The sequence below is a fragment of the Scleropages formosus genome, chromosome 1 (assembly GCF_900964775.1).
Source record: "Scleropages formosus chromosome 1, fSclFor1.1, whole genome shotgun sequence".
Taxonomy (NCBI): domain Eukaryota; kingdom Metazoa; phylum Chordata; class Actinopteri; order Osteoglossiformes; family Osteoglossidae; genus Scleropages; species Scleropages formosus.
This window is the reverse complement of record NC_041806.1, coordinates 50,731,811-50,756,171: the sequence shown is the minus strand read 5'-3', so window position 1 is coordinate 50,756,171 and position 24,361 is coordinate 50,731,811. Positions and strand designations below refer to the sequence as shown.

Sequence of the window (24,361 nt, the reverse complement as noted above, 5' to 3'; positions counted from 1 at the left end):
AAACTTCTATGTACAGAATGTACAAATTGATGAACATGTAGAACACACAGACACGGGACAAATGGTATTACAGCTTCACCAGTAAAATGTCTTAGTGAGGAAACTGGCAGCAGTGTTGAGCCAGCTCCCGCTAGACTCGCCCTTGGTGGTGGTTCGAGAGATCGCCCTGTCATGCTCATGCTTCGGACTCTCGTCCTCAGGCAGGTAATCAGGCAGGTGAGTGTTTTCCTCCACAGTGGGGGCTGTGCAGCGTAGTGGAATCACAATCTTCAGTGGTGAGGGAGGAAAGAAAATGCATGAACCCTTCAGGTCCCTGTATGTTGCATTCATTTGTTTTTTGATTTGAAAGTGAAAAAAAATGCAAGTTACGATGCCTTCATTCATTTTTTTGATTTAATATTGAAAGCAGAAAAATGAGAAAACGGCTTATCGTTTGAGTACACAAAGCATTTTCTCTTTTTGTTTAATCATACAAAGTGTAGAAATCAAAATCTCACAATACCAAATATGATGAATGCCCTAAAGTGCACAATATTTCCAGTCTAACAAGTAGCCTAACCTAGAACGGGTGGCACGACAGCACAGCGAGTAGCGCTGCCGTCTCACAGCGCGTGGGTGGTGCGAAAGGACGTGGGTTCAATCCGCACTCAGTCTGTGTGGAGTTTGCATGCTCTCTGGGTGCTCTGGTTTCCTCCCACAGTCCAAAGACAGGCTGTTCAGGTTCCCCCATAGTGGGCGAGTGACAGAGTGTGTGTGTGTGTGTTCCACTGGTGTATGGATGAGTGACTCATTGTAAGTAGTGTATATAGCAGTGTAAGTCACCTTGGTGAATAAGGTGTGTGGGCTGATTACATAGTTCGTTGGAAGTCGCTTTGGAGAAAAGCATCTGCTAAATCAATAAATGTAAACTAGAACTTCATGGTGCTTTTAACACCTGCGCTTAATTTGTAAGATTAAGAAGTAGCACCAGAAAATGCTGCCGATTTTCTCGGTGGACATGTCATCCTCCCTTACTGTCACTCTTGCCGCTTTTGAAAAGCATGTAGTGATCCATATTAATTTATGAATAACTCGGAGCGAAGCCAGCATGTTCGACGAAGCCTTTGATAGATTATACACGGTTTCAATTCGTTTACACCCAGGTTCAAGAATATCACAAAATGAAATAACTTGGTCAAAAAATAAGACCGCAAGAAATTGAGGCATATTTTACATTGAGCAAAAAATGGTTTTTAAACATAGTTAATTCATAATTTTTCATTTTTAAAACAAAATGAAGGAATCGTAATTCGCATTTTGTTTCCAATTTCAAAATACAAGAACTAACGCAATGTACACGGACCCCTTCTGTCTGTATGAAGGAAGCATTACATACATGTTGGGTGTACACATCTGCTACCATGCTGACAGATGTAGAGGTGGAAGCTCACCTCTTCTCCTGCTTCATTCTTCACAACCTGCTGCGCTGTCAGCACTCTGGTGGCTGCAATGGCAGATGCTAAACACTGCAAGGTAAAACCAGAGGGTTCTTAAACTTCAATTCAAATATTTTGCATTAAAGTAAATCCATTTATGGGGCACCTGAGGAGATTATGGTGGATTTACTATTTAATAATCAATGGGCTTCATCTTCATGAACGAGTCAAACTGGAAAAGTTCAAAGAAGCAGTTCTCACTTCGGTGGGCAGGTCAGAACGGATGCGCACAGTACACCTCTTCAGCGCTGTTTGGAAAGTAAAGCTGATGACCCCCTTGACCTTCAGCAGAGCATCTTCACAGATACCGCGGTGATCCTATGCGTAAAGGAGAATTTCAGCATTGAATTGTTTAAACCTCGAATGAACAAAGCTGAATCTCATCTCAGCAGGCTGAAAAAAGTGGAAAATGTACCACAGTGTCAAGTCCCTCTATGTGAAGAGTCACCGACTTGGCCTTCTTGTTGGAACTGTTGATGAAGAACTGTGATTTGATTCTTCTCGAGCGCTCCGGGCTTTTGGGGCCCCCAGTGGTGAAGGACCTGCTCAGTACACCGTACACCTCTTTGGCCAGACTGCCAATGTCATCCTGCCCGTCAGCTCTGCGAAAAGCCAAACGCTCATTACAGTTAGCCTGTTGTTCTGAGAGTCATTGGAAGTAACACAAAATGAGTAACATCTGCTTGTAAAAAGTTGTAATTTCCAGCATAAAACTTGGATTTACACTGTGAAATAATAATGGAAAAACAAATGGGTGACTTCACAATTACTGTGGTTCACAATCTAACAGAACTATGACTTTGCAGAGCAGTGCAGTCAAGTGATAAGAGACCAATTCCCACCCAACAAGCTCACCTCTCCATCAGCTTTTCCAGGCTGACCATCATACCCAGTTCTTTCCTCATTCTCTCCCTGTTGAGAGGAGCCTCCGCAAGGTAACGAAGAGTCTGAAACGAGATCGGTCCGAGGTCAACCAATGACACTGAGCAGGTGGCACAACTGGAAAGGGTTAAAACCAAGTGGTAAATCTCCGTTAACGTCACATTTTTTGGCAAATTTAGGTATTCACAATAATGGCTTTTCCTGGGGGGGAAATATTTGTGATGGGGGCCTATAGCAGACTGCTAGCAATCTTCAATGAGAATAGACAGTGTAGACATACCTGCAAAGTGGAGAAGAGCACCTGAGGATCCAGGTGATCCAGGAAGAGAACGAGGCCGGGGAGGCAACCCTGGTCCTGCACTATCGCCTCCCGGTTCTGCGGCTCCGAGGCCAAGTCCCTCAGCTGGTCCACGACCGAAAGGGTGTCCATCATCCTTATGGATTCCTGCAGAAAAAAAGGATTTATGCTCAAGTACAGCTGTGCTCCCGGGGTAACCCGTAGCGTAGTTACTGTACTGCAGCTTGTTTTTCAATAACGGATCATTCATTACTGTGCGTGTGATTGCCCTGCAATGGACTGATGTTCCACGTCATGCCCTATGCTTCCAGGATAGGCTCCAGACCACTGGAACCCTGTGCTGGACAAGCAGTTATTCATAACGGCTACATGGATTACTAGCCAGTAGTTGTTCAGTGTTTGGTTACTAAACAATCAATCACTACTACTGCCGTTATTTATTTGCACACACTGTGTGTTAGTATATAGTAAGTTACAGTCAGTCACACAGTACACTCAGTCTGCACGTCACGTGTCGTACGTTTCTTCGGTATACTCTAGAATTTATACTTCACACTATACTTATTTACTGTACTTAATTCCTCATTTAACATTTGTTGAGCTGAAGTTATGTCAACAGTTACGGAATTGAGCTACTCTCTCCGTCAATAATGTAGGAATGTCCGCTTAACTACGTAAAATTAATATATGAGAAGAAATATCGAGATCGCTGTTATGTGAAATTATGAAAATATTAACTACTCAGTAAAAGAAAATACAATAAATAAACGAGTATATAAAAGCTAGCAGCAATTCACCTGCAAAGTTCCAAATCCGAATTTCGCACGAACTGCTCGTTGTTCAAAGTGATTGGTGGTTTAGTGAAGGGGACGTCGCACCATTGTCCGAATGGATTGGTTGTTTTGTTTACGGGCCTTGATATTGACCAATCAGCGTGACGTTTGGTCTCTGCTTGTTCATTTGTTGTTTTTTTTTGCCAGCGCCCCGATAATGTCCAATTACCAACGTGTTTGTTGACGCGGCTTTTTTTGAGTTTTCCGAAAAGCCGGAAGTGGCGCGAGCAGGGGCCCGAGGGGTGTCTGTGACGAAGGTTGCTGTCGTTGTTCGGTTCTGTCTTGTCTAGTCGTCTCTCCTCTTCTTGTTTTTTATTTTATTTTATTTATTTATTTATTTATTTATTTTTTTTAAATACTACATTTCATTAGTACGAGTTTTAAATGTCTCTCTTCGCCGACGTTCTCGAACTTGTGCGCTATATCCTCGAGTATTTTGGAGTTCCAGCGGACGTGGTAAAAATTCCGTTATCATATTTGATCCGTCATATCATATCCGTTATGTTATCTCCGTGCTGCAGCTCAGTTGTGGTTTCGGGTCAAATAAATTCGGAAAATATATTATTCTGTGTGGGGATTTCGGTCGGAAGAGAATAATGACAGAGAGGAGCAGGAGGATTCCGAATAAATCAGTGTAAATAGTCACAGTCTGAAGTGTCAGTTAAGGAATTATAAATAACCAGCGGTGTATATTGATCATTTATTGTCTAACTGACACTTATTTACCTAATATAGGCTATAGCTGGTTCTTTTTTACTATGAATTCAGCCTGGCCAGGGTAACTGTCTTGCTCAAGGTAGGTAGGAGTTGTGATTCAAACCTGGGCTGGTCTTCAGTGAAAGGTGGCAGCTAAACACTACACCCCCTGCTGTTGTGGAATGAAATTGTATCGCTGTCCTGCTAAGCTAGATATTGGGGCAAGGATGTGCCTCTCTTATTTAACTTCACATTCTTAATGAGTTGTTTATGGATGCAGGTATTTACATTATTTATTTTAATGCTTTTTTTTCCAAAGTGATTTACAATTATTGACCCATTCATACAGCTGGATAATTTTACCAGAGTAGTTTAGGGTAAGTACCTTCCTCAAGGGTACTACAGCTGGGGATCAAACCTGTGATCTTTGGATTCAAAGGTAACAGCGTTAACCGTTATGCTACCAGCCATCCATTGGTGTTGTACTGTTTAACACTTTTGGGTTGGTTGTACATCCTGGTTGTTTTGGGTTATTACTAACGTAAGAGACGAGGGAGTGGGCTGAGCTCCTGGCTGGTTTGGGCGCTAAAGAAGTGCCACGTTATTTTGGGAAATGCATTGTCTTCATTCTTTGCTTCAGCACCGCGTGCTACAACATGAATACAGTTGTGTTTGTTCAGATGGCGCCCGTTTGGGAAAACGGGCTGTGCGGACAGTACCGCAGCCTCGTCCGCATGATTGGGACCAAGCTGCCCTTGACCCCCTGTCCGCGAGTCCACTTTCAGGTACGGTGACAACAGGCATATCATGTGCTGCACGTGCACCCTCACTACACTTGACTATACACACCAGCTCCTCGAGTTAAAAAGAGCCGTTTGTAATCCAAAATACAAAAATAACTCAGGGACTGTTTGTATTTTTGAAAACATGTTACTCAAGCATTTGTTACTGTGCTCAGTGTGTTTGTATACACTCTTCAGGGCACATGTTTACTGTCAATTGTGCCACTGCAGGTCCCTCTTTTGACACCCCGGTGGCATGATGGTGAGGAAAGTCCTGATAAGGGTCCTGCTGTTCCATCCTTTGCAGATGTCATGTGGGTTTCGACTAATGACAGTGAACCGTTTGCAAAGTTGAGGTAATATACTGCAGTAATGCTGAAGACACTCTGTGCAGTTCCAGAACATTTCTTGTTTGTCTCAGTCAGATCATAGCCCTACTGTCCAGGTGCCACACACCCTTTCCACTATAAAAAAAGCCCACCGCGTTGCAGGAACTGCATCCGTCGTCCCGGAAGTGGCGGGGCTCACGAGCGTCCCATGGCCCTTGCCCTGAGGACGCGGCTGGAGAACATCGAGGAGCACAGTAACATCGCAGCTCTCAAGAAGATCACAGCCCTTGAGGATGAGCTGCTACGGCTGCGTGCCCAGATCGCCAAGATAGTTAGTTCGTCACCAGGTGGGTGGCTCTGTGGTATCTGCCTTTATCTATACATTTATACAGCTGGTTAATTGTACTGGGGCAATGTAGAGTAAGTACCTTGCTCATGGGTACAACAGTTGGAGGTGGGATTTGAACCTGCACCCTTGCAGTCTAAAGGCAGCAACTTTAATCACTACGCTGCCGAAGTTATCGTCAGAATTGTGACTAAATTTTCTCCAGAATTATCACTAAAGGCTTGTTCCCTGACATTAAGTAGCGCATTCGTTAAGGCACTGACTGTGCAGTGGAGGGTCACATATTTTTCCCCAGGAAGTGACTTTTGACAGAGGAATTGTTGAAACTGTCCTGCTGTATTCATAGTAAAAGTGAGCAATATGAGATGGTGTCAGGGAAGGATCCCAGGAAGGACACAAGTACTTGAAGGAACCTGAAGCTGGAGCATCTTTTTTTTTTTTTTTTTAAATTATTTATTAAAAAAACAGATACAGTGGAAGGAGGAAAAACAAACATCAGAGGAATAAAATACATAAAAATGAGTACATAGCTCAGTAGTTTTAGGGCTTTACAGTTAATTGCGGTTAAGATGGGGACAGCTGGACGTAAGCTGGGGACGTAGATGGGGACGTAGTGGTTAGAGTTACTGTCTCTGGATCCTAAGGTTGCAGGTTTGATCCCTGCCTCCAGCTGTACTACCCTTGAGCAAGGTACTTGCTCTATAACTGCTCCAGTAAAAATTACCCAGCTGTATAAATGGATAAATAATTGTAACCTTAACATTGTAAGTTGCTCTGGAGAAAAGTGTCAGGTAAATGTAACATGATACTTATATACTGCTTAGGATCACTATGAATTAGTCCTTTGCTGTTGAATCTACTGTTATAAATATGAAATTTTGCTAGTGAGATTTTTTTCCTTTTTTTAACAATGTTTTACAAACCAAGCATACTTTTTCAATTTCATGAGGTTGCTTTAAGAAAGATAAAAGCAGAAGCCCCTTGGTTTACTCTGTTGTAGGTCCAGTCCCTCCCCAGAACAATCTGGAGTCTCCAGAAAGACCTTTGACTTCTCCGCTCTTCACCTCCACTCCACACTGCCCACTGCCCCCTCCCCCAGCACCTCCTCTTCCTCCCCCTCTTCCTGTCTGTGGAACCACACACGCCACATCAAGGGATCTGCCCACTCAGTGTTGCCCAGAGGTCCCAGAGCGCCCCCAGCAGGTGGCAGAGTCAAAGTGTGGGAAAGCGCCTAGAATGATGGAGGTGCTAAAGGAGCTGAACCAGGTCAAACTCCGTGCAGTGGACAGGTGGGTCTTGAGCCAGGTGTGTAACTGCTATTGAAGGTGCATGTTCTCTGCAGGTCTCGCCAGCGACAGCGTCTTGCCCAACTTGCTTTAAATGTCTCCGCCTGGAGCTCCAAGTTATATTGTTCATAAGATTCAGGAGCCGTACTGTTGTGAACAGAATGTAGGTAATAAAATCGAAATCATGACATGTTTCCTGTAGAAGCAGTGTGATAAGATGAAGGGCTGGATTATATGACTCTTGTGTGTGCAGGTCACCCGGAGGGACTCCCGTGAGGAAGGTGAGGACAAAGGAACCAGCGCCATCCTCAGACCCAGCTGCAATCATAGCTGAGGCTCTCAAGAGGAAGTTTGCACACCGGCGTCAGGACGACTCCTTCGACAAGGAGAATCGCTCCTTTGAGTCGTCCCCGTTCGGAAGCCCAGAGGTTCCTAGTGTGAGTGACTGAGTGAGTGAGTGTGTGCGTGTGCGTGCGTCCTGTTGGTGTTTTCTTAGTGTAAATAGGCATGCAGCTGAACCAGCTACACGGTCCCCGAAGGCACGCCTGGTTCTGTACCTTTGAGAGGATCTTAACCAGACTTTCAGAGAAGTTTTCAGCTGTGGCAATGGAGAGGAAAGTTACAATTTACTTGTAAAAGCATTTTTCGATCGACAGGAGGCACAGAAGGACACATGGAATGTCATACAGGCAGCTAGCGTGTACATGTCATAGTGAAAGACTTGTGTGTTCTTTCAGGTTGCTCACCATGTCAGGCGTGAGCAGGGAAGATTACACCTGTGATCCAGGTCAGCCATCAGCCAATCACAAAGAGGGCTCGGCTCTTCGGCGTCTCTGCTCCTCTGTCTCGTCGATGTGAGGACAACCGCTAGCGTGAAATCACTTTCCCTGCTAATGTTCGCTGTTAATTTTATTCAAACACACTGAGGAATGTACTCCCACTTTTATTTTCTTCCCTAGAGAGAATAAAAGAACATGTGGTTTGCGAAGAGAGAATTGGAAATTTCCTGTTAATTATGTCCGCACTCCGACTGGACTGTAATGTAGCTGCAGACGGGGAAGGTTAAAATCCTGGTGTGCAGTCGGAGCAGTCTGTCACACTCAGGTTCTCAGTGGGGGTCCCTCCTCTGGGGTGGGAGCTCTCACTCTCACCTGTCCTGCCAGGTGTGTCCTCCTGAGGATCATTCAGCAGGTTTCTTGTTGTTCCAAAGCAGCGAGGCTAATGTGTTGCTGCCAGAGGGAATTCTGGGTAGTGTGTGGCCCACATACTTGCTGTAAATTTTGTATCTATCAATGATGTTCATTTTCCTGTCTGGGAGGGATGTGCATGAGGAAGAGCAACAAGACAACGAACAATATGCTCCATGTGTGTAATTTGTAAATATTAATGGGGAATTTATTCACTTCCTTGAAAATAAAACTACTGTATTTTCATAAAGGTTCAGTTTTTCATTTCAAGGCTGCTTATACCTGCGTTCTCATCTGTTTTCATCCAGCTGGTGTTCATTGTGCAGGTTGAACAGGATGGGGGATGTGGTCATGTGGAGGTTGGGTCACCAGCAAGATTCAGGGCTTCAACACTTTTTTTTTTTTTTTTTTTAAATAAGTAAAGAAATAATTTAAGTACACTGATTCGTCAACTTATGAATGTAAGTGGGATCTGAGGGTTGCTCGTATTTTCATTTGTTCATAACTCGAAAGTCACAGATAAACATCCATCAGTTGTCATCCACTTGTTCTGTTAAAATCTTGGAGACTTTTTTTAAAATATACATATTGTTATTAACTGAGCTATTTCAAAATTATCTGTCCCCTGGGTCTGACAGCTCGTAGGAGTTGACATCTGAACTCCTTGGTCCTTTGTGTAACTAATTTTCCAGTCAGTGTACAGAACACCATCCTTTCTTCAACAAATAATCTGTGTAATAACCTATATACTAACAACTTCCTAAAATATATATATATATATTTGATTCCAATTGAAAGGAGGGAGATTAAAGTACTCAGATTATACACACACACAGCCTTTTCACAAGCTGTTCTCTCAACAATTAATCCATGGTTAATTTTTTGCGTTTAAATTTTCACGCCCCAAATTTTTACAGATCTTTGGAACTGAACTGAGTTGAAAAAGGGACCTTAAAATCTACCATGTTTTCTGCGTTAGCCTGAGGCCGACCGGTGTAAAATGATTCATTTAAGTATTTAATTTCTTCATTTCTTTCACTGTGTGTGTGTGTGTGTTTCTGAACAAACTTGTCCAGATGGCTTTTTGTGCAGTGGAATATTTTTGAGTGATTCTGAGAAATCCAGCATCTGTAAAATCTCCTCTGTTGAACGTACCGCGGTGAAATGAAACTTGAATGTGAATAATCATTAGCTAATCATGAGCAAACAATATGAGCAGCAACCGGCTCATATTTTCCATTATTTTCATAATGAACACTGCGGTTCACACATCTAGCATCCTTCCACGTGTGTGTTTAATCTGTCGACCTGCGTCGGTCGCCGTGGTGAAGCCACATCCGTCTCCCAGCGGCGCTGCGCCGGCACCGGATGTCGCTGGTCGACCCGACAGGAAAGGGCTAAACGCCACGTCGGTTCGCTGCTGCTGCTGCTGCTGCTGCAGTTTGATTTTCCTTCAGAGGGTTTGCGTTTCTCGTGTCTCAACTCTCCACATGAGTTTGTGTGTTTTTGCTTTTTTTTTAGCCAGGAGGGGGCGCTCGGCCTCATTTCCTTCGCCACAAAAGTCCCCCGGTCTCTGCGCGCCAAAGGTTCCACTCTAACTCTTCAGGCCTCCTGCAGAACCTCGCTGTTCCTCTGACCTTTGAGTTACCCTGTCTGTACCACACTTTACTCCCCAGCTACGGTGAACTGCCTCCACAGCTCTTAGATTCTCTCATGTCTTCTGAAGTGATGGTGATGCACAGGTCTCATCTGGCTGCTGCATGTAACCTCTGACCCCTGAATGTGTGCTTTTCCCTCAGATGACCTCTGACCTTTGCTGACCCGCACTGCCAGGGTCACCTGTGCTTTGACGGCTCCGCTGTTATGTTACAGATGATTATTCTACATGTATAAGAATGAACGTTTGATCGCTTTCAGCAGGAGGGTCACGTCGAGAGGAGCGGCGCCGGCCGGAGACGGCAGACGTCAAACGCTGTGCCCTTCCCCGACCTGGGCTGACCTGAGCCGACCTGGGCCGACCTGGGCCGACCTGAGCCGACCTGGGCCGACCTGAGCCGACCCCCAGCCTCCCGTGACGTACGTACCGCTCTTACTGATTGGGGGGGCTGTTTCCGTGAGCGTCCCCACGTGCCACCCAAACCCTACGTGTTCGCAGACGGCTGGTGCTCTGCGGGGAGGCGCTCCGCTCGTACATTTCGGTGCTGAAAAGCGAAGAGAGCGGCACATCTACTCACGTCGGCGTGTGTGAGTGTGTGGTACTGTCTTTCAGTATATCAGCGTGTGACAGCTGTGAAAGTAGTTTATTCTCGGGAGGAGAGCAAAGAGTGGCAGGTAAACAGTAAACTAGTCATGTATGAATCAATAAAGAAGCCAAAACTTTAAAAGGAGGACCTAATGAGCAATAGAAGAAAATCACTGAAAAGCATCAATTAAAAAGACAAATGAGACAATGGTGTAAAAACAGGCAATAATAATTCAGTGAAGTGCTAACTTTTTAATGGATTCATAAAGTGTAGGTCTTTTTTTTTCCAAAAAAAAAAAAAAAGTATGTTTTTTGTTTGCTTTTTAGTTTTTAATTGAATTTTTAATAGTCAATTTCTCTTCCATTTGTTTGCGTCTGTTTCTGTCTCCACCTCTTTCTTCTGTTTTCTCGTTCTTCTGCTCCTCGTCTTTCTGCTTCTCCTTTTCTGCCTTGCTTCTCCTATTTCTACTTCTCCTATTTCTCTTCTGCAAGCAGTGGATGTAAGAGACCCTTCTTTCACACATCGCTTACCATGGTTCTGCTCGTCCCCCCCGCCTTGCCACGGCGATGACGCATTCCACATTAGCAGGACCCCAGCGAGGGTTCGAGCCCCGGGAGACACTAGAGATTATTGCATCCGCCTCTTACAGTGTTCGTCATATTTCGTTTTTTCGCTTAATAACAGAACACAGCTGGTCGTGTTACAAACTTTTGAGTTACGAATGTTCTGAAATATTAATATATAGTATATGTTATTGGTCATGTTATGATTGCATTTCCTTCACTCTGCTTTCTGGAATTTCTGCTGCGATCAATAACACGACGACACGTGTTTGTGGGATCAATTGGTCGGCAAACGGCAATTAATGGGAGTTTTTGGAGATAAAAAATTTTATTTTCACTCGTTAGTCTTAATTTTAATGTCGTTACTGCTGTCGTATCGCTGATCTCCTTCCCCTCCGGACGCTTGATGGTTCCACTCACAAGGATCCATAACTGAAAGGCTGTAGGTTCTTAGCTTTGGTCCCACTGTGGTTCAATGAGCTCCCTCGTTCCCTCAGAGCTGCTGAATCCCTCTCAACCCTCAGGAAGGGTCTCAAACCCATGTCTTTCAGAGCCTCTTTTCTCCTGATCTCCTAACTGCTCCATAAACTCACATCACGCCATCTGTCCCCATCACCTCCGTGTTCCCTGCCAGTTCTATATACAGCTACTCTGTACCATGGTACTGGACACATTGCACTGTGGTACGACAGTCACTTGTCTGTGTCTAGAACTCATCGCCTGTTGCTGATGCACTTCTCTTTGCTCTGAGTTGTCCGTCACTTTGGAGAGAAGCGTTTGCTAAACGAATAAGTAAACATGCAGTAAATGTCAACATGCTGTAAAGGTGGCTGAAGCCCAACAGGGGGCGCTACCGGTTTGCGAATCGAGTGCACTGCGCACGTCTCTCTGGAGGGAAGCGGCCCTGTGTGGGGAGCGCTAGAAAGGCCCAGCGAGCGTTCGTTCCCAAGGTGTGTCGTGTTGAACGTGAGCGAGTTTCGCCAAAACCCACAATGGGCAGTTTATTCCGGCTCTCGCTTCAAATGTGATGATATAAACTGATTACGCTGCTGTGTACATGGGTAAATCAGTGTAAGTAGCTTAACCATGTAAGCCGCTCCGGAGGAAACTAACATCAGGTAGATGTAAGTATGACCGCGGTTCATAGTGATCTTTATCCCCCTCATGCGACCGTATAGGAACAGGAGCAGCGGTCAAGTGGCTCTTCTGCGGTGCATAAGCTTGAGCTCTAGGGTCAGGTAGGACAGACAATGGGGGGTCACCAGATCGTGGACCTTTCCCCGGTCCCTAGCCGGGGACACCCTGAGCTTCATTTGCATATTTACTGTTTTGCATGGGAAATGCAGGGATATCCGTCTCTGCGGGAGGAGCATCGCCGCCCCGACAACCGGGTCAACAAGCGTGGATCTCGGCGACGGACGCGGCCGCGGTCAGCGAAGCCCCGCCGTGGGGGTCCGACCGCCAGCGGAAGGGTTGGGCTGTTTGGTGTGGGTTCGGATTTCGGATGCCTTGTTGATGTGACTAAGAGCAGTAGCGCACCCAGCACGCCCCCTGGCCCCAGGGTACGAGGAGTGGCCAGGGCCCGCTCTCCGTACCTCCAGCACAGAGTTTGGAGTTCAGAGCTTTATCAGATCATCCCGAGTGCAGGTACAGGGTAAATATTTACACCGCAAACACAGGCGCACCAGGCGTGGCTCCTCCATGACCGCCCCATGGACCGCTCTGCGCCCTCCTTCTGCCCAGGACCCGCCGCGTGTACGGCCCCCTGCAGCTGAGGGCGAGGAGCACATCGCGATCTTCGCCTTGGGCTCGGATCCTCATTTCAATAGGGCCGCAGGTGCGTGTTCCTCTCCGCTGGAGACTCCCTGACCTGTCGCTTCACTCATGGACTCATGGAACAATCAGCGCCCCCTGCAGTTTGCTCGGGTCTCCTCACACTGTTTCCTAACGCCGGACCCCAGTATGGCCTGTTACACCACAGATGCAGATGGTATAGCAGTTATCGCACGCTGTAGGTTCCACAATCCCACCTCCAGCTGCTGCACCCTTGAGCAAGTGACTTGCCCTGAAATGGTACAGTGACGTTACCCTGCTGTATAAATGGGTAAATCAGTGTAAGCAGTTTGACAGTGTGAGGTGCTTTGGAAAAAAGTGCCAGATGAAAGAAATAATAAGTGTAAGAGGGAAGGGGTCAGACTCCTTTGTAAAGCTATCAGTAGGGTGGGAGTCAGATGGGTTTGAGTCCCGTGTTGAGAGGATTCAGCAGCTCTGAGGGACAGTGGGAGCTCATTCCACCACATTAAGGTCAGAACTGAGTGGGTCCTCACTGACTTGTAGGGAGGGAGTGAACGGGGCCTGCGAGGGTCCAGATCCTTTCACTGTCTCGTTGAGTGTAAGTGGTGTCGCGCTTGATACAAGCAAATACAGGAAGGAAGCGGAGGGAGACGAGGAGGGGAGACACATGGGGCTTGTGATAATATAAAATTAAATAAAACAATATAATATAACATATTAGACATATAATTATTAACTGCATGTCTGTTTCACCTGTTTGTCGGACAAGCGCGCGTGTGTCGTCACTGTGGGACTGAGCCTGAGAATCCACACGTAAAGCATCTGTCAGTTTAACCCTTTCTTTACCGGTATGTCTGTGAAGAACCGCAGTGTGTGGCGCAAGGCGTCCCATGCCGTGAGAATTATTAATTTAGTAACGGGTCGCGCAGCCGCCACTCTGTGTCATGTGAAAGCGCTGTGGTCCAACTCTGTCATTCTGTTATCTCCTCTTGTTCAGAAACAGAGGAGTTCCCTGCACTCGGCAGTTGGCCGCGTCTGGTAGCGAAGGGGTTAATCATATTACACTTCTACGTTTTAGTCATCCTCGCGCACGAGGCCCAGCGCTCCATCTGCGCCGCGGAGCCGCTGACTCATCGGTGAGAAGCTCCTCGGGCTGCGACCCCGCGAGGTCCCGGTGGAGCTTTGGCCTTCTTCTTTGAGGGCCGTTCGGGTGGTTGTCGGGTCCGGTCCTCCCTTGCAACGACACCATTTCCCAGCTTCCTCTGCTCCCACACTTCTGCTGCAGCCACTTTTCAGAGCTCTTTTTTGGCTCCCAGGCTGTGTTTGGGGAGAAAAGCAGAACAAATTTCCTCGTGAAACTGGTTTTAGTGTCTGTTACCGGATTGTTATTGGATCCAAAACTGATCTTCCTGATATTTGTTCACATTTGCAGGAAGCTGGGAAACACACTGAACTTCCCACTGCCCCTTTCTCTCCAGCCGTTTATTTTTATTTATTAATCTGACTTTTCTTTATTTGTTAATGTGACGCTAATCTTTCTCCAGTGCAGCTTACACTGATTTACCATGCATCCAGCGCGGTCGTTTTTGCTCTATCAGTTCTGGGAAAGTACCTCGATCAAGGGATTCGAACCTGTGACCTTCAGATGCAGCTCCACCTGCTGGTCCGCTGCCTTGATGTGAAGGTGTGAGATCGGTACTTCTTCTTCTGGGTCGTTTGGGAACTTCCTGTCAGTGTGGACAAACAGGTGACCCCCCCCCCCCCTCACCCCAGCTCCCTATCCTTTTGCACGTGTGCAGCACCCTGCTGCTGTAGTGAGTTGCTGGACCCAAACACCTTCTGTTGGCAATGACGCAGCTGGAAAAAGGGCGTAGAGGTGCAATCGGAGTACGAAGGTTTTCCTGCATGCAAAAAGTGGGGGCGATAGGTGGCGCAGCGGTTGGAGCCACCGCCGGGCTCGGGTTCAAGTCCCACCTCCTGCTGCGGGACCCTGGGTGAAGGTACTTACCCTCAGCTGATACAGTAAAATTTACCCTGTTGAATAAATCGTCAAATTACTGTGAGCAGCTTAATATTTTAAGTCACTTTGCAGGAAAACGTCGGAGAAATGAATGTAAGTGAGAGAGAGTGTAAAAATAGGGCTGTGTAGTGTGTGTGCAAGAACATGCAGAGTCACCCTCTGCAGCCCCATTTGACTAAGAGTGTGAAGCAGGTGTTTTCCACGCAGTCGTGCAGTAAATCACACAGGAACAGAAAGCTCGGTTTTCAAATGAATACGTCTGGTGAACTAGGGGTTAATTTGTTTTGCTCATTTTCCCTCCAACAGCACATGGTGTGTGTGTGTGTGTGTGTGTGTGTGTGTGTGTGTGTGTGTGTGTTATTGAAGCCAAACACACACAGCTATACAACACACACACTGGTGCTGTTGGTTCAGACTGGAGCTGAAGGACAAAGGTGACGTGGTCTCAGTGATGGCGTATAACCGTGTTTTACTGTGTCTTCAGTGTTTTACCGTGCTTGTTTACACCACATCTGCCTTTTCTGTGCTCCATAAACCTGCAGAACAATGTCACGTTCCTGCACCTGGTGTGTGTGTGTGTGTGTGTGCGCGCACACGCGCCTATATCTCAGTAAATATTGTGTTCATGAGCAGCACCTTCCTGAAGACCGTGTTTTACCACTGTCACACCTCCCTTTGTCCGCACAAGACTGCATGTTCCTCTTATTTTGTTTGTTTTGTTGATTCCCTGCAGCTGTCCAGGTGTGTGTCCAGGTGTGTGTCCAGCTGTTCACCTCAGTACAACCTGGAACCGCTGGATTGAGGAGACTGAGGGTACAACAGACCACTGAGAATAATAATCACCGTGAAATGAACACGGATGCACTGACTGAGTAGGTGTGTGTGTGTGTGTGTGTGTGTGTGTGTGTGTGTGTGTCCCAGAGTTTCCTCTGTGTGGGCACAAGGGTTTGTACCAGGAAACACACACAGAGCCGGCCTCTTAAAGCAAGTGTTTAGTTTTTATCTAAAAATGGATACGTTGTTCTGTTTTAATATCTGCAGATAAGAGGCAAATATATATTTTCCCAGCGTGTTTAATAATATTTTACTCCGCCAAAAACGGAACTTGATGTGTGTGTGTGTGTGTGTGTGTGTGTGTGTGAGTGAGAGACAGAGAGGGGGAGACAGAGTGACTTTTAGTATAACAGGTGCTGCACAACTTCACCTGTCCCAGGTGTGTCCTCATGAACGCTTTGGAAGGAAGCCCCTCCCTCACCTTCATCCCCCACCCCTCGGGGGAGGGTCTTACCTGCCGATCCCTGCAGCGTGTTTGCCGTGCGCGCGGCCAGCTCCGCGCGGACCCCTGCCCAGGCTCAGGAATGCACCGGCGGGGGGCCTCATTTGAATAGAGAATCACCTGGGGGTCAAAACACCCCTGTCACTGCACCTCCGCAGGAGTGGGAACGCTGACCTCATTTGCCTTGCAAATGAACATGCAAATAAGGTGTGCCGAGGTGTCCCGGGGCCGAGGCCAGGAATGGGCGCGGTTCCGCAGAGCGCCTGCCTGCTGCCCGACACCGAGCTCCCGTCTTTTCCTGGCAACCCTTAAGAAAGGCTTTTTCTTTTTTTTCCATGGAAATTTTATATCTTAGAAGTATGTTCTCATTTACATAATTTGCATAAGATTGACGCGGATAAGAAAAGCGATGCAAAGCAGAGCGCTGCAAGAAGGGCTACGGAATGGCCTGTTCCTTGTAGGGGATGCGTGGACCCCCGCGACCTCGCGTCCCCCCCCCCGGTCCTCCGCCACCGCTGCACGTGTCGCTCGGTGGAGAAGTCCTGTGCCCCCCCCCCCCCCGACCCCACCCCACCCCACCCCACCCGTTTGCATCCAGTTGCTTCATTCATTGAGCTCAGAGAATGAAGTAGTGAAACATTTTCAGGAAGTTGTACAATGTGTGGGGCAGCGAGGGAAATGTGCAATAAAAGATTGCTTTCACTATTGTTTATCTCTCTGTCATATTCCTCATTTCTGCCGCGCTTCCCCTCTCCTCCCCTCGCTCTATTGCACTCTTTGTGTGTGTGTGTGTGTGTGTGTGTGTGTGAGAGTCTGTGTGTGGGTTCGACAGGGGACACGACCACAGCGCTCTTTAATACCACTGCAGTGAAATTAAAACTCCGCTGACTTCACTTTACATGGATCATATTTAATGTGTGGGAGTTATTGACGGGTACCGCGGTACTTGTGTAAGAGCCCCCAAACAACCACTTTTTGTCAATTTATTGTCATTTCTCACAGTATTACAGTTTTCTGCTAACAGGTCAGTGAAGCCTTTACATTTATTTGACACTTTCTCTAGAGTAACTCACAGCGTAAAGCTACTGACACTGACTTACAGCACAATATGGTAATTTTTACTACAACCAGTCTGGGTTACTGCTTTGATCCCAGGTTCTACAGCAGGAGGTGGGATTTAAACCTGGGTTCTGGGAATCTAAACACAGCAGCTCTAACCACTGCACCACCTGCCTTGTTTAATTTTCTTTGGATTCTGACCGACATTTCACTATTTCTACACACACACACACACACACACACACACACACTTCTGAACATTAACATGTTACCAGCATTATATTTTGGGTTCAGGGCGAAATGTCTCCAGTCATTCCTCAGCACAACCGTGTGTGCAGTTTGATCATCTGAAGTTCAACCGAGCGCAGTTTGACTGTTCGGCGATCGAGAGTTTGATGTCAGACCCTTCGGATCCCCAACAGCGCCATTGTCTTTGAATAACCTTTTTCACGTTGTTTTGTTTTTCTGAAAATTCTCCTGGGTTCAAGCAAAGGGGTGCAACCACATGGGGGATGTAGACACTTGACTTCTAAAAGCTAATCACGGTGAGGAGTGTTCGACCAGCGCGGGAACAGCACTGGAATGGCAAACGTGTATTGCCTTTCTGCCGGTTTCCCCTGGAGAACCTTTACTGATCATCTTTTCTCCAGGAATGTGTCCATTTGCCACCCGTTCACGGGACAGATAAAGGGGGGTGGGGTTCGCTTGAGGTGGAAGATGGAAGGTCTTTCAGCAGGTAACTTCAGGAGAAAAGGGCCTAAATTAACACCAGTGACTGGACAAAACAGTGTAAACATATATATGATGTATCTGTACATTAATATAGTTCAAACTGACATGATCACACTAATAGAGGGTGGGTGGGGGGTCATTCCAATTTGTCACATTTATTCTTTTATAATATAACAAAGTAAGAGAATAAAACAGATATGCTGAATTGGGAGATGGCACTCTGTTCACAGCACTTTCTTACCAAGTCTGCATTTATTAGTGAAATTTTTTTGCAAATACATCACTGCAACTATAGAAATAAAATGACTTGCTTAGCAATTTGATTTTTTCAGGTTTTTTTTTTTTATTTTTTGAAAATGTATATTTTTGAAATTCTGACGTGCTGGACTGTACGGTCAGACACAGATGAACCGTTTGCCCTCAGAACAGCTTCAGTCGTTTATGGGGTTCCATCATTCAAGCACTAGAGAGTTTGCTGTGGAATTCTGAGTTGTTCTTCATGGAGGAACATCTGCGGGTCTTTAAGGATCAAAGGTGCTGGAGACCGGCTCCTCCAGATGTGTCCGAGGGTCCGGTGGTCCGCAGAAGCGGAGGCTGGGAAGCCACGGAGGGCATCTGACTTCACCCTTGAGTTCATGAAACCTTCCCTGAAGTGCTCTTGGCATCATGATTGTCTTGCAACCTGGGAAAAATTGTGCAGTATATGGGGATGCAGAGCATTCTTGGTACCCAGTAACTCTGCAAGACAGTGAACCACAGTGTTGTGATCAAGCGCTGGTCCAACTCAATGTGGGGTCAACGCATCGTTTGACTCCATTGAACAGAAAGCCCAACATAAAAGCACGACACAGGGTCCTGTGGTCTGCTCATGTTCTCCACCGTGTGCTTTTCACACTGATCTTGCACACCATGGTTCCTGTTCCACCATAAACATGAGCTGTGAGAAGTTCACCATCTTTTTGGGTCACAGAGGTGTTGGTTCAGCCCTGCGGTTAACTTCAAACCCGTTGTTCTCCATATGTGGTTTGTAGTAACCTTCCCGTTGGGTGCACGTCGCTCCTGGTCCGTGTGCCCCAACTTGCCGGGCTCTTCCTCTTTTCACACAGGTCTTCTTTGTTTGCCTCATGCGCTCTGCCTTTTTGACACTATTACCCTCACGACACCACATTGTTTTACCGTGTTTCTGACTACTACGCCTCTGACTCATACACTTGGATCTCCGGTATTTGCAGGGATAGGTGGGAGTGTAGTGATTAGAGCTGCTGCCTTTGGACCCAAATATTCCAGGTGTGAGTCCCACCTGTTGCTGTAGTACCCTCGAGCAAGGTACTTACCCTCAATTACTCCGGTAAAATAATTCGGATGTAAAAATGGGTAAATAATCGTAAGTAGCTTAACATTCTAAGTCGCTTTGGAGAAGCGTCAGATAAATGAATAAATGTAGATGTCTCATGCTGGAAGTTCTCACATCAAGGTGCCAACTGTCAGAGCTCCTCAACAGCTGGTGCCACGTAGACACAGCTCACCTCTACAGCTGCATTACTTACTGACATGAAGCTTCTCCGAAGGATTCCTCTAATTTGCGTCCTACGATGGTTGTTCCTCAGATAAACAGAGTGTGAGATCAGTCTGATGGGAAACACGTGAAGCTCTTTTCCGGACGTTCTGGGGCTCTTTCTGTGGGCTGCAGGGAAGCGGCTCCTCATTTCACACTCATAACTGATGATTACATATGATTTATGAAAACAATAAGATCCATATTTGTTCAGTTTTGGCAAATCATCAGCAATGCCTCCCGCTGCTTTTCCAACTCCTTATAATTCCATACCCTCCGTCTCCGGTGACCAACTCCCCTGATTCCTGCTCTCGAGGACGGTAGGTTGTCGGGTTGAGCCCCATCGGCCTGCGGCGTTCGTCCCCAGCGAGAGCGATGCTCCGATGTTGCATGAGCGTGTGTCCTCCTCGTGATGGACACGGCTTCCCGCTCCGAGCTCTACGCTGCTCCCGTGCCCCGCTCGGCCGGCCGGCCGCGCTCATTTGGTTACGGCCACGCCGGCGCCGCGCCGCCCCTGGGCAAAAGGATGCCAGGGGACTCCGTGTTCCTTAGCGCCGGGCCGAGCCAAAGTGCGTGCGCTCTTCATACGTGATTGCGCGTGTGCGGACCTCGGGTCGCGAAGAGGATTTGAGAAGCCCAGTGCGGCGGGAGGTAAGAGGATCCGGCCCTCACCGCCACCCTGTGGGAAAGTAGCGGCTCGGCGCTGTCCGCCACTCGCCTCGACAGCCTCTATTTCTTCCGCTCGCCGTAAATAGCGCCTCGTGTTTTGCCCTCTTCTCTACGGGAGCTTCAGCTCCATCGTGCTGAGCAAAGACTAAAAAGTGCACGTGGGTTTCCAGCACCGAGGAGGAAGTGGATGCTAATGTGAATCGATGCCGATAATCATCATGATAGTAATAATGCAATTTTCATGTGCAGCCGAGTACAGTTCAGCCGCAAAGAGAGCCTCGGTGTAAATATACACAAATCAGTGCAAAAACAACAACAGAAAAGTAAGAGCTCTGTTAGTGGGGGCTGATGGGATCTATCTATCTATCTATCTATCTATCTATCTATCTATCTATCTATCTATCTATCTATCTATCTATCTATCTATCTATCTATCTATCTATCTATCTATCTATCTATCTATCTATCTATCTATCTATCTATCTATCTATCTATCTATCTATCTATCTATCTATCTAGAGCAGCTGGCAGCATAGTGGTTAGTGTAAATGCTTCTGGGTCCGAAGGTTGTAGGTTCAACTCTAATCTTATTTAAACTTTAAACTTATGTAATGGATAAATAATTGTAAGTTGCTTTGGAGAAAAGTTTCAGATAACTGTAAATATCCATCATTTTTTACCTGGTTATTATTAAAGAGCATAAGAACAAAAATGGCAACTCAGAGGAATCATGCCTCCGCACAGGATTGCAGCGTTTCAAAGGTGCGATCAAACACCGATGACCAAGAGGCCGACGGTCCATAAAGGTCTCCAGAGGTCACGCAGGTCAAATTTTCACTTTTTTTTTCCAGTGGGAAGAAAATTGACGACTCATAAAATTGGATTTATTTAATATTATCGAAGAGGCACATTTGTGTGGAAGACTGTGAAAGGTGGAATTTTGAATATTGCTATGATGGGACTTTTTCTGCAACCTCCTGCTGGGCCTCCAGGCTTGGAGCTCGAAGTGAAAGTGCATTAATATGTGCGCAAGCAAGCAGGTGGGGGGGCGAAAACTTGGGAGGTACGAAGGATTTCGGTTTTCGGAGACGAGTCCTCGCCGCGGCGCCGTTCAGCCAAAGCCTGGAGGTGCGGTGATGCGAACTCAGGTGCTGAGGCTGAGCCTCCTCTCCCGAGGGCGTCTCTCGGCACCCTCCGCAGGATCCCGTGGGACGACTCCGGAATGCGGCCGATCCGGCCCTCGTTTCCCAGAAACGGGCCTCCCGCTCCGTGGGCGCGCTGCTCTCGAACAGGAAAGAAAGAGACGGCATTTTTCAAGAGCGGACGTGTCGGGGCTGCGCACACCGGCAGCAGGAAAGGCTGGATTCCGAGGTGCAGCGGAACGCCGGGGGGGCTTTTCCCACGCAGCTCCTGTGCGGCGACATTCCTGGGGCGCGACTCCAGCGGGGCACAGGATCGGGGTTTGAGGGGCGTTCGAGAGCCACTCGGTGAGCCGGAGACCTGGGCTCCATGGCAGCGTGCGGCTTCCTTTACCTGCTTTTACCACAGCACAAGGGATTTTTACCCCTCTCTACCACACTGGCCGGGTCCCGCTTTCTGGCGGGTCTGGGGTTCGAGTCCCGCTTGGGGTGCCTTGCGATGGACTGGCGTCCCGCCCTGGGTTTGTCCCCTCTCCCTCTGGCCCTACTCCCTGTGTTGCCGGGTTAGGCTCTGGTTCACCGCAACCCTGCTTGGGACAATTGGTTTCAGACAGTGTGTGTCTACCGGAGCTGTTTTTACCCCTCTATACCACACTGCAGGGGCTGTTTTTACCCCTCTCTGCCCCATCATATGGGCTGATTTTACTCCTCTTTACCACACTTTACTGGTTGTTTTTGCCCATCACTCTGACAGACGAGCGCTCGCCTTTGTCCCCATTTCATCGCCCCTCTGTGGTTTGGTGTGTCGTCACACTCGCACCGATGTCACCAGGTACCACGTTTGCACCCTGCTGGGACCATGCCCCCCTCCCCACATTGGGGCCAACGTAAGGCTTTCAGGAACAGTCCTTTACGGGAAACGCCACGAGCAGAGGTGCAGCGCAGGTGCCTGTGGGCGGTGCCGCTTGCCAAGGGTCACCCCCACTTAGCGCCGGACCGTGATGTGAGCCGCTGGCGCCGGCTCTGCCCTGGCAATCCCGTCTTGTTTTATGACATTAGCGAGTTCCGCTGAACCGGTTCGAGGCCACATCCTTGTTTGGAGAACACATGGAGCAGATTGTTTACCTTCAGCGAACGGCGCTTCGAACCTGCGAGCACACGGTTGCTCTGCCGCAACGCGTCTGCATGTAAATGTTGACCGAACACACTACATGCGCATACGAACTCATTCCCTCACTACAATGTGGTTGTGCATTTCAGGGTATCAATGCCAGTTGTGAAGTTACACTCCAAATGTCATGCTTGTCTCACACTTTTCTCAAAGTCACTTACCATGTTACCTTACCTACCATCATTCACCCATTTATACAGCCGTGTCATTTTTACCTACCCTGACTCAAGGGTACCGGCGGTGGGATTCAAACCTACAACCTTTGTGTCTAAAGGCAGCGCCTCGAGCCCCTGCTCTACCAGGTATCCTGGCGGCCTTTACGTTTATTAATGAAGCCAAAAATCCTGTCTTTAATAACAAATGGCCTATTTTCCAATTTACTATAATTTCCCTTAATATTACAGTCTGAAGCTTCTCTTACACTGATTTAGCCATATGTGCATCACAGTCATTTTTGCCGCAACAATTTAGAGTAAGCGCCTCAATCAAAGGCACTACAGCAGGACGCGGGGTTCGAACCCAGGTGTTTTGAGGCCGAGCGCAGCAGCAGCTCTAACCGCTGCGCCCCCTGCTGCCCGTGTGCAGGAAGTGTTCTGTGTAGCTTACTGGTGCTGATGACCTCTGACACTGTGGGGGGCAGAGAGGCCAGAGTCACCGGGGGAGTTCTTGTGGCGAATGCGTCCCAGGCGCCTTCCTTTTCTCCTCCTTTCCTCGAAGCGCAACCTGTGCGAATTCAGCACGTCCGCATCGGTGACGGATCCTCCAGCGCGTGCCCCGCGAGGCCCGTGGGGTGCGCCGGCACACGGTCAAACCCGTTTCTCCACCTTTGCGACGTGTCACGCCAGTTCCTCGCTGCAGAGGGGGCACCTGCAAGATCCAGCTTGTCCCAGCTTCACGGGAACAGGTCTCCGGGACGAGGCCGCCGCCCCCGCTGAGTCACCGTGGCGTGACGCCCGATGCGAAAGCACTCGGGGCGCCGGTTCCTATCTGGAAGCGTGACGTGAGGCTCACGGCACCTCTCCGCTCTGCAATGTGGCATCCCTGTGATCGGGCGGCTGGCTCTGGGTCAGCGCTCGAACCCGAACCGGATCCCAACTGATCGGTGAGGGTCAAGAGGGGACGTGTGGGAAGGCGTGGGTGGCGTCATGTGGATGATGATGGTCCAAAGGAAATGGACCCGAACAGGAACGTGTCACTGGGTCAAGGTGAACGTTTCCAGCACTGCGGCTGCTCCTATCAAGTTCAACACTCTGGTTGTGGTCTAGGGGACGGTCAAGGGATCTGGACCCAAATACCTACAGCACTTCATCACTTCCTACAGCCCAGTAGGAGCGCTGAGCTCCTCCACCTCTGGCCACTTGGTGGTCCCACTCACAAGGGTCCGAAACTGAAAGGCTGTATGTTCTTAGCTTTGACCACAATGCAGTGGAATGTTCTCCCTCTGGCCCTCAGAGCTGCTGAATCCTTCCCAGCGTCCAAGAAGGGTCTTGAGGCCAACTCTTATTGATCCACTTCTCCCCTGATCTCCGGACAGCTCCATAAACGAGTCCAGCATCATCTGGAATGATTTTCTGTGTACATTTGAATGTCACTCCTATGGGGGCTGCTTGAGGGATGTGAACTGATGGCATGCTGGTGTCAGACACACAGTCTGTGCTTTGATGGTCCTGGTCTGTGTCTAAAGCTCTTCATCTGCTACATGAAGACGGCTGAAAGTGAATTCTGGACGGGCTCGGGAGGTTCGACGGCACACGCCGCGCCGACCACCACGACCTCCACAGCCTGAACGCGCCGAGAAGCTGGCGGTGCGAGGAAAGGTCAAGTCCTCACGGCGAGCTGGAGCTGGCATCGCGGCCCAGAGTTACGTCAGCGCCCTTGGCAGTCTGAAAGCTTCCAGCTGAGCCGCTCGGGATCACAGCTCCGCCTCACACAGGTCGACCCGGTCTTCCCGGTGACGCCATCGCCTGAACACGAGGAAGGCGGGGGAGGGGACCTGGGCCCTGAGAAAAGGAGCTGCGTTACAGTG

The 24,361-nt window shown here is 48.1% G+C and overlaps 2 protein-coding genes across 3 annotated transcripts; one reads left to right on the top strand and one right to left on the bottom strand.

Moving 5' to 3' along the window:
- Window positions 1-58: 58 nt before the first annotated feature.
- On the bottom strand, window positions 59-3,512 carry armc1l (armadillo repeat containing 1, like). The gene is made up of 7 exons (XM_018730166.2): window positions 3,453-3,512; window positions 2,638-2,802; window positions 2,331-2,422; window positions 1,891-2,077; window positions 1,677-1,793; window positions 1,431-1,505; window positions 59-267 (listed from the first exon to the last, which is right to left on the bottom strand). The coding sequence occupies exons 2-7, from the start codon at window positions 2,788-2,790 to the stop codon at window positions 76-78; spliced, it is 816 nt and encodes a 271-aa protein (XP_018585682.1). The 5' UTR covers window positions 2,791-2,802; window positions 3,453-3,512; the 3' UTR covers window positions 59-75.
- A 193-nt stretch (window positions 3,513-3,705) lies between these two features.
- On the top strand, window positions 3,706-8,313 carry mtfr2 (mitochondrial fission regulator 2). 2 transcript variants are annotated; one of them, XM_018730094.2, is made up of 7 exons: window positions 3,706-3,745; window positions 4,865-4,969; window positions 5,198-5,322; window positions 5,458-5,642; window positions 6,642-6,930; window positions 7,181-7,364; window positions 7,665-8,313. In XM_018730094.2, exons 2-7 carry the CDS (start codon window positions 4,865-4,867, stop codon window positions 7,707-7,709), a joined length of 933 nt encoding a protein of 310 aa, XP_018585610.2. In that variant the 5' UTR covers window positions 3,706-3,745; the 3' UTR covers window positions 7,710-8,313. The 2 variants fall into 2 exon arrangements, with proteins under 2 accessions (XP_018585610.2, XP_018585598.2); XM_018730082.2 differs by lacking the exon at window positions 3,706-3,745 and adding an exon at window positions 3,805-3,944.
- The last annotated feature ends 16,048 nt before the right edge of the window (window positions 8,314-24,361 follow it).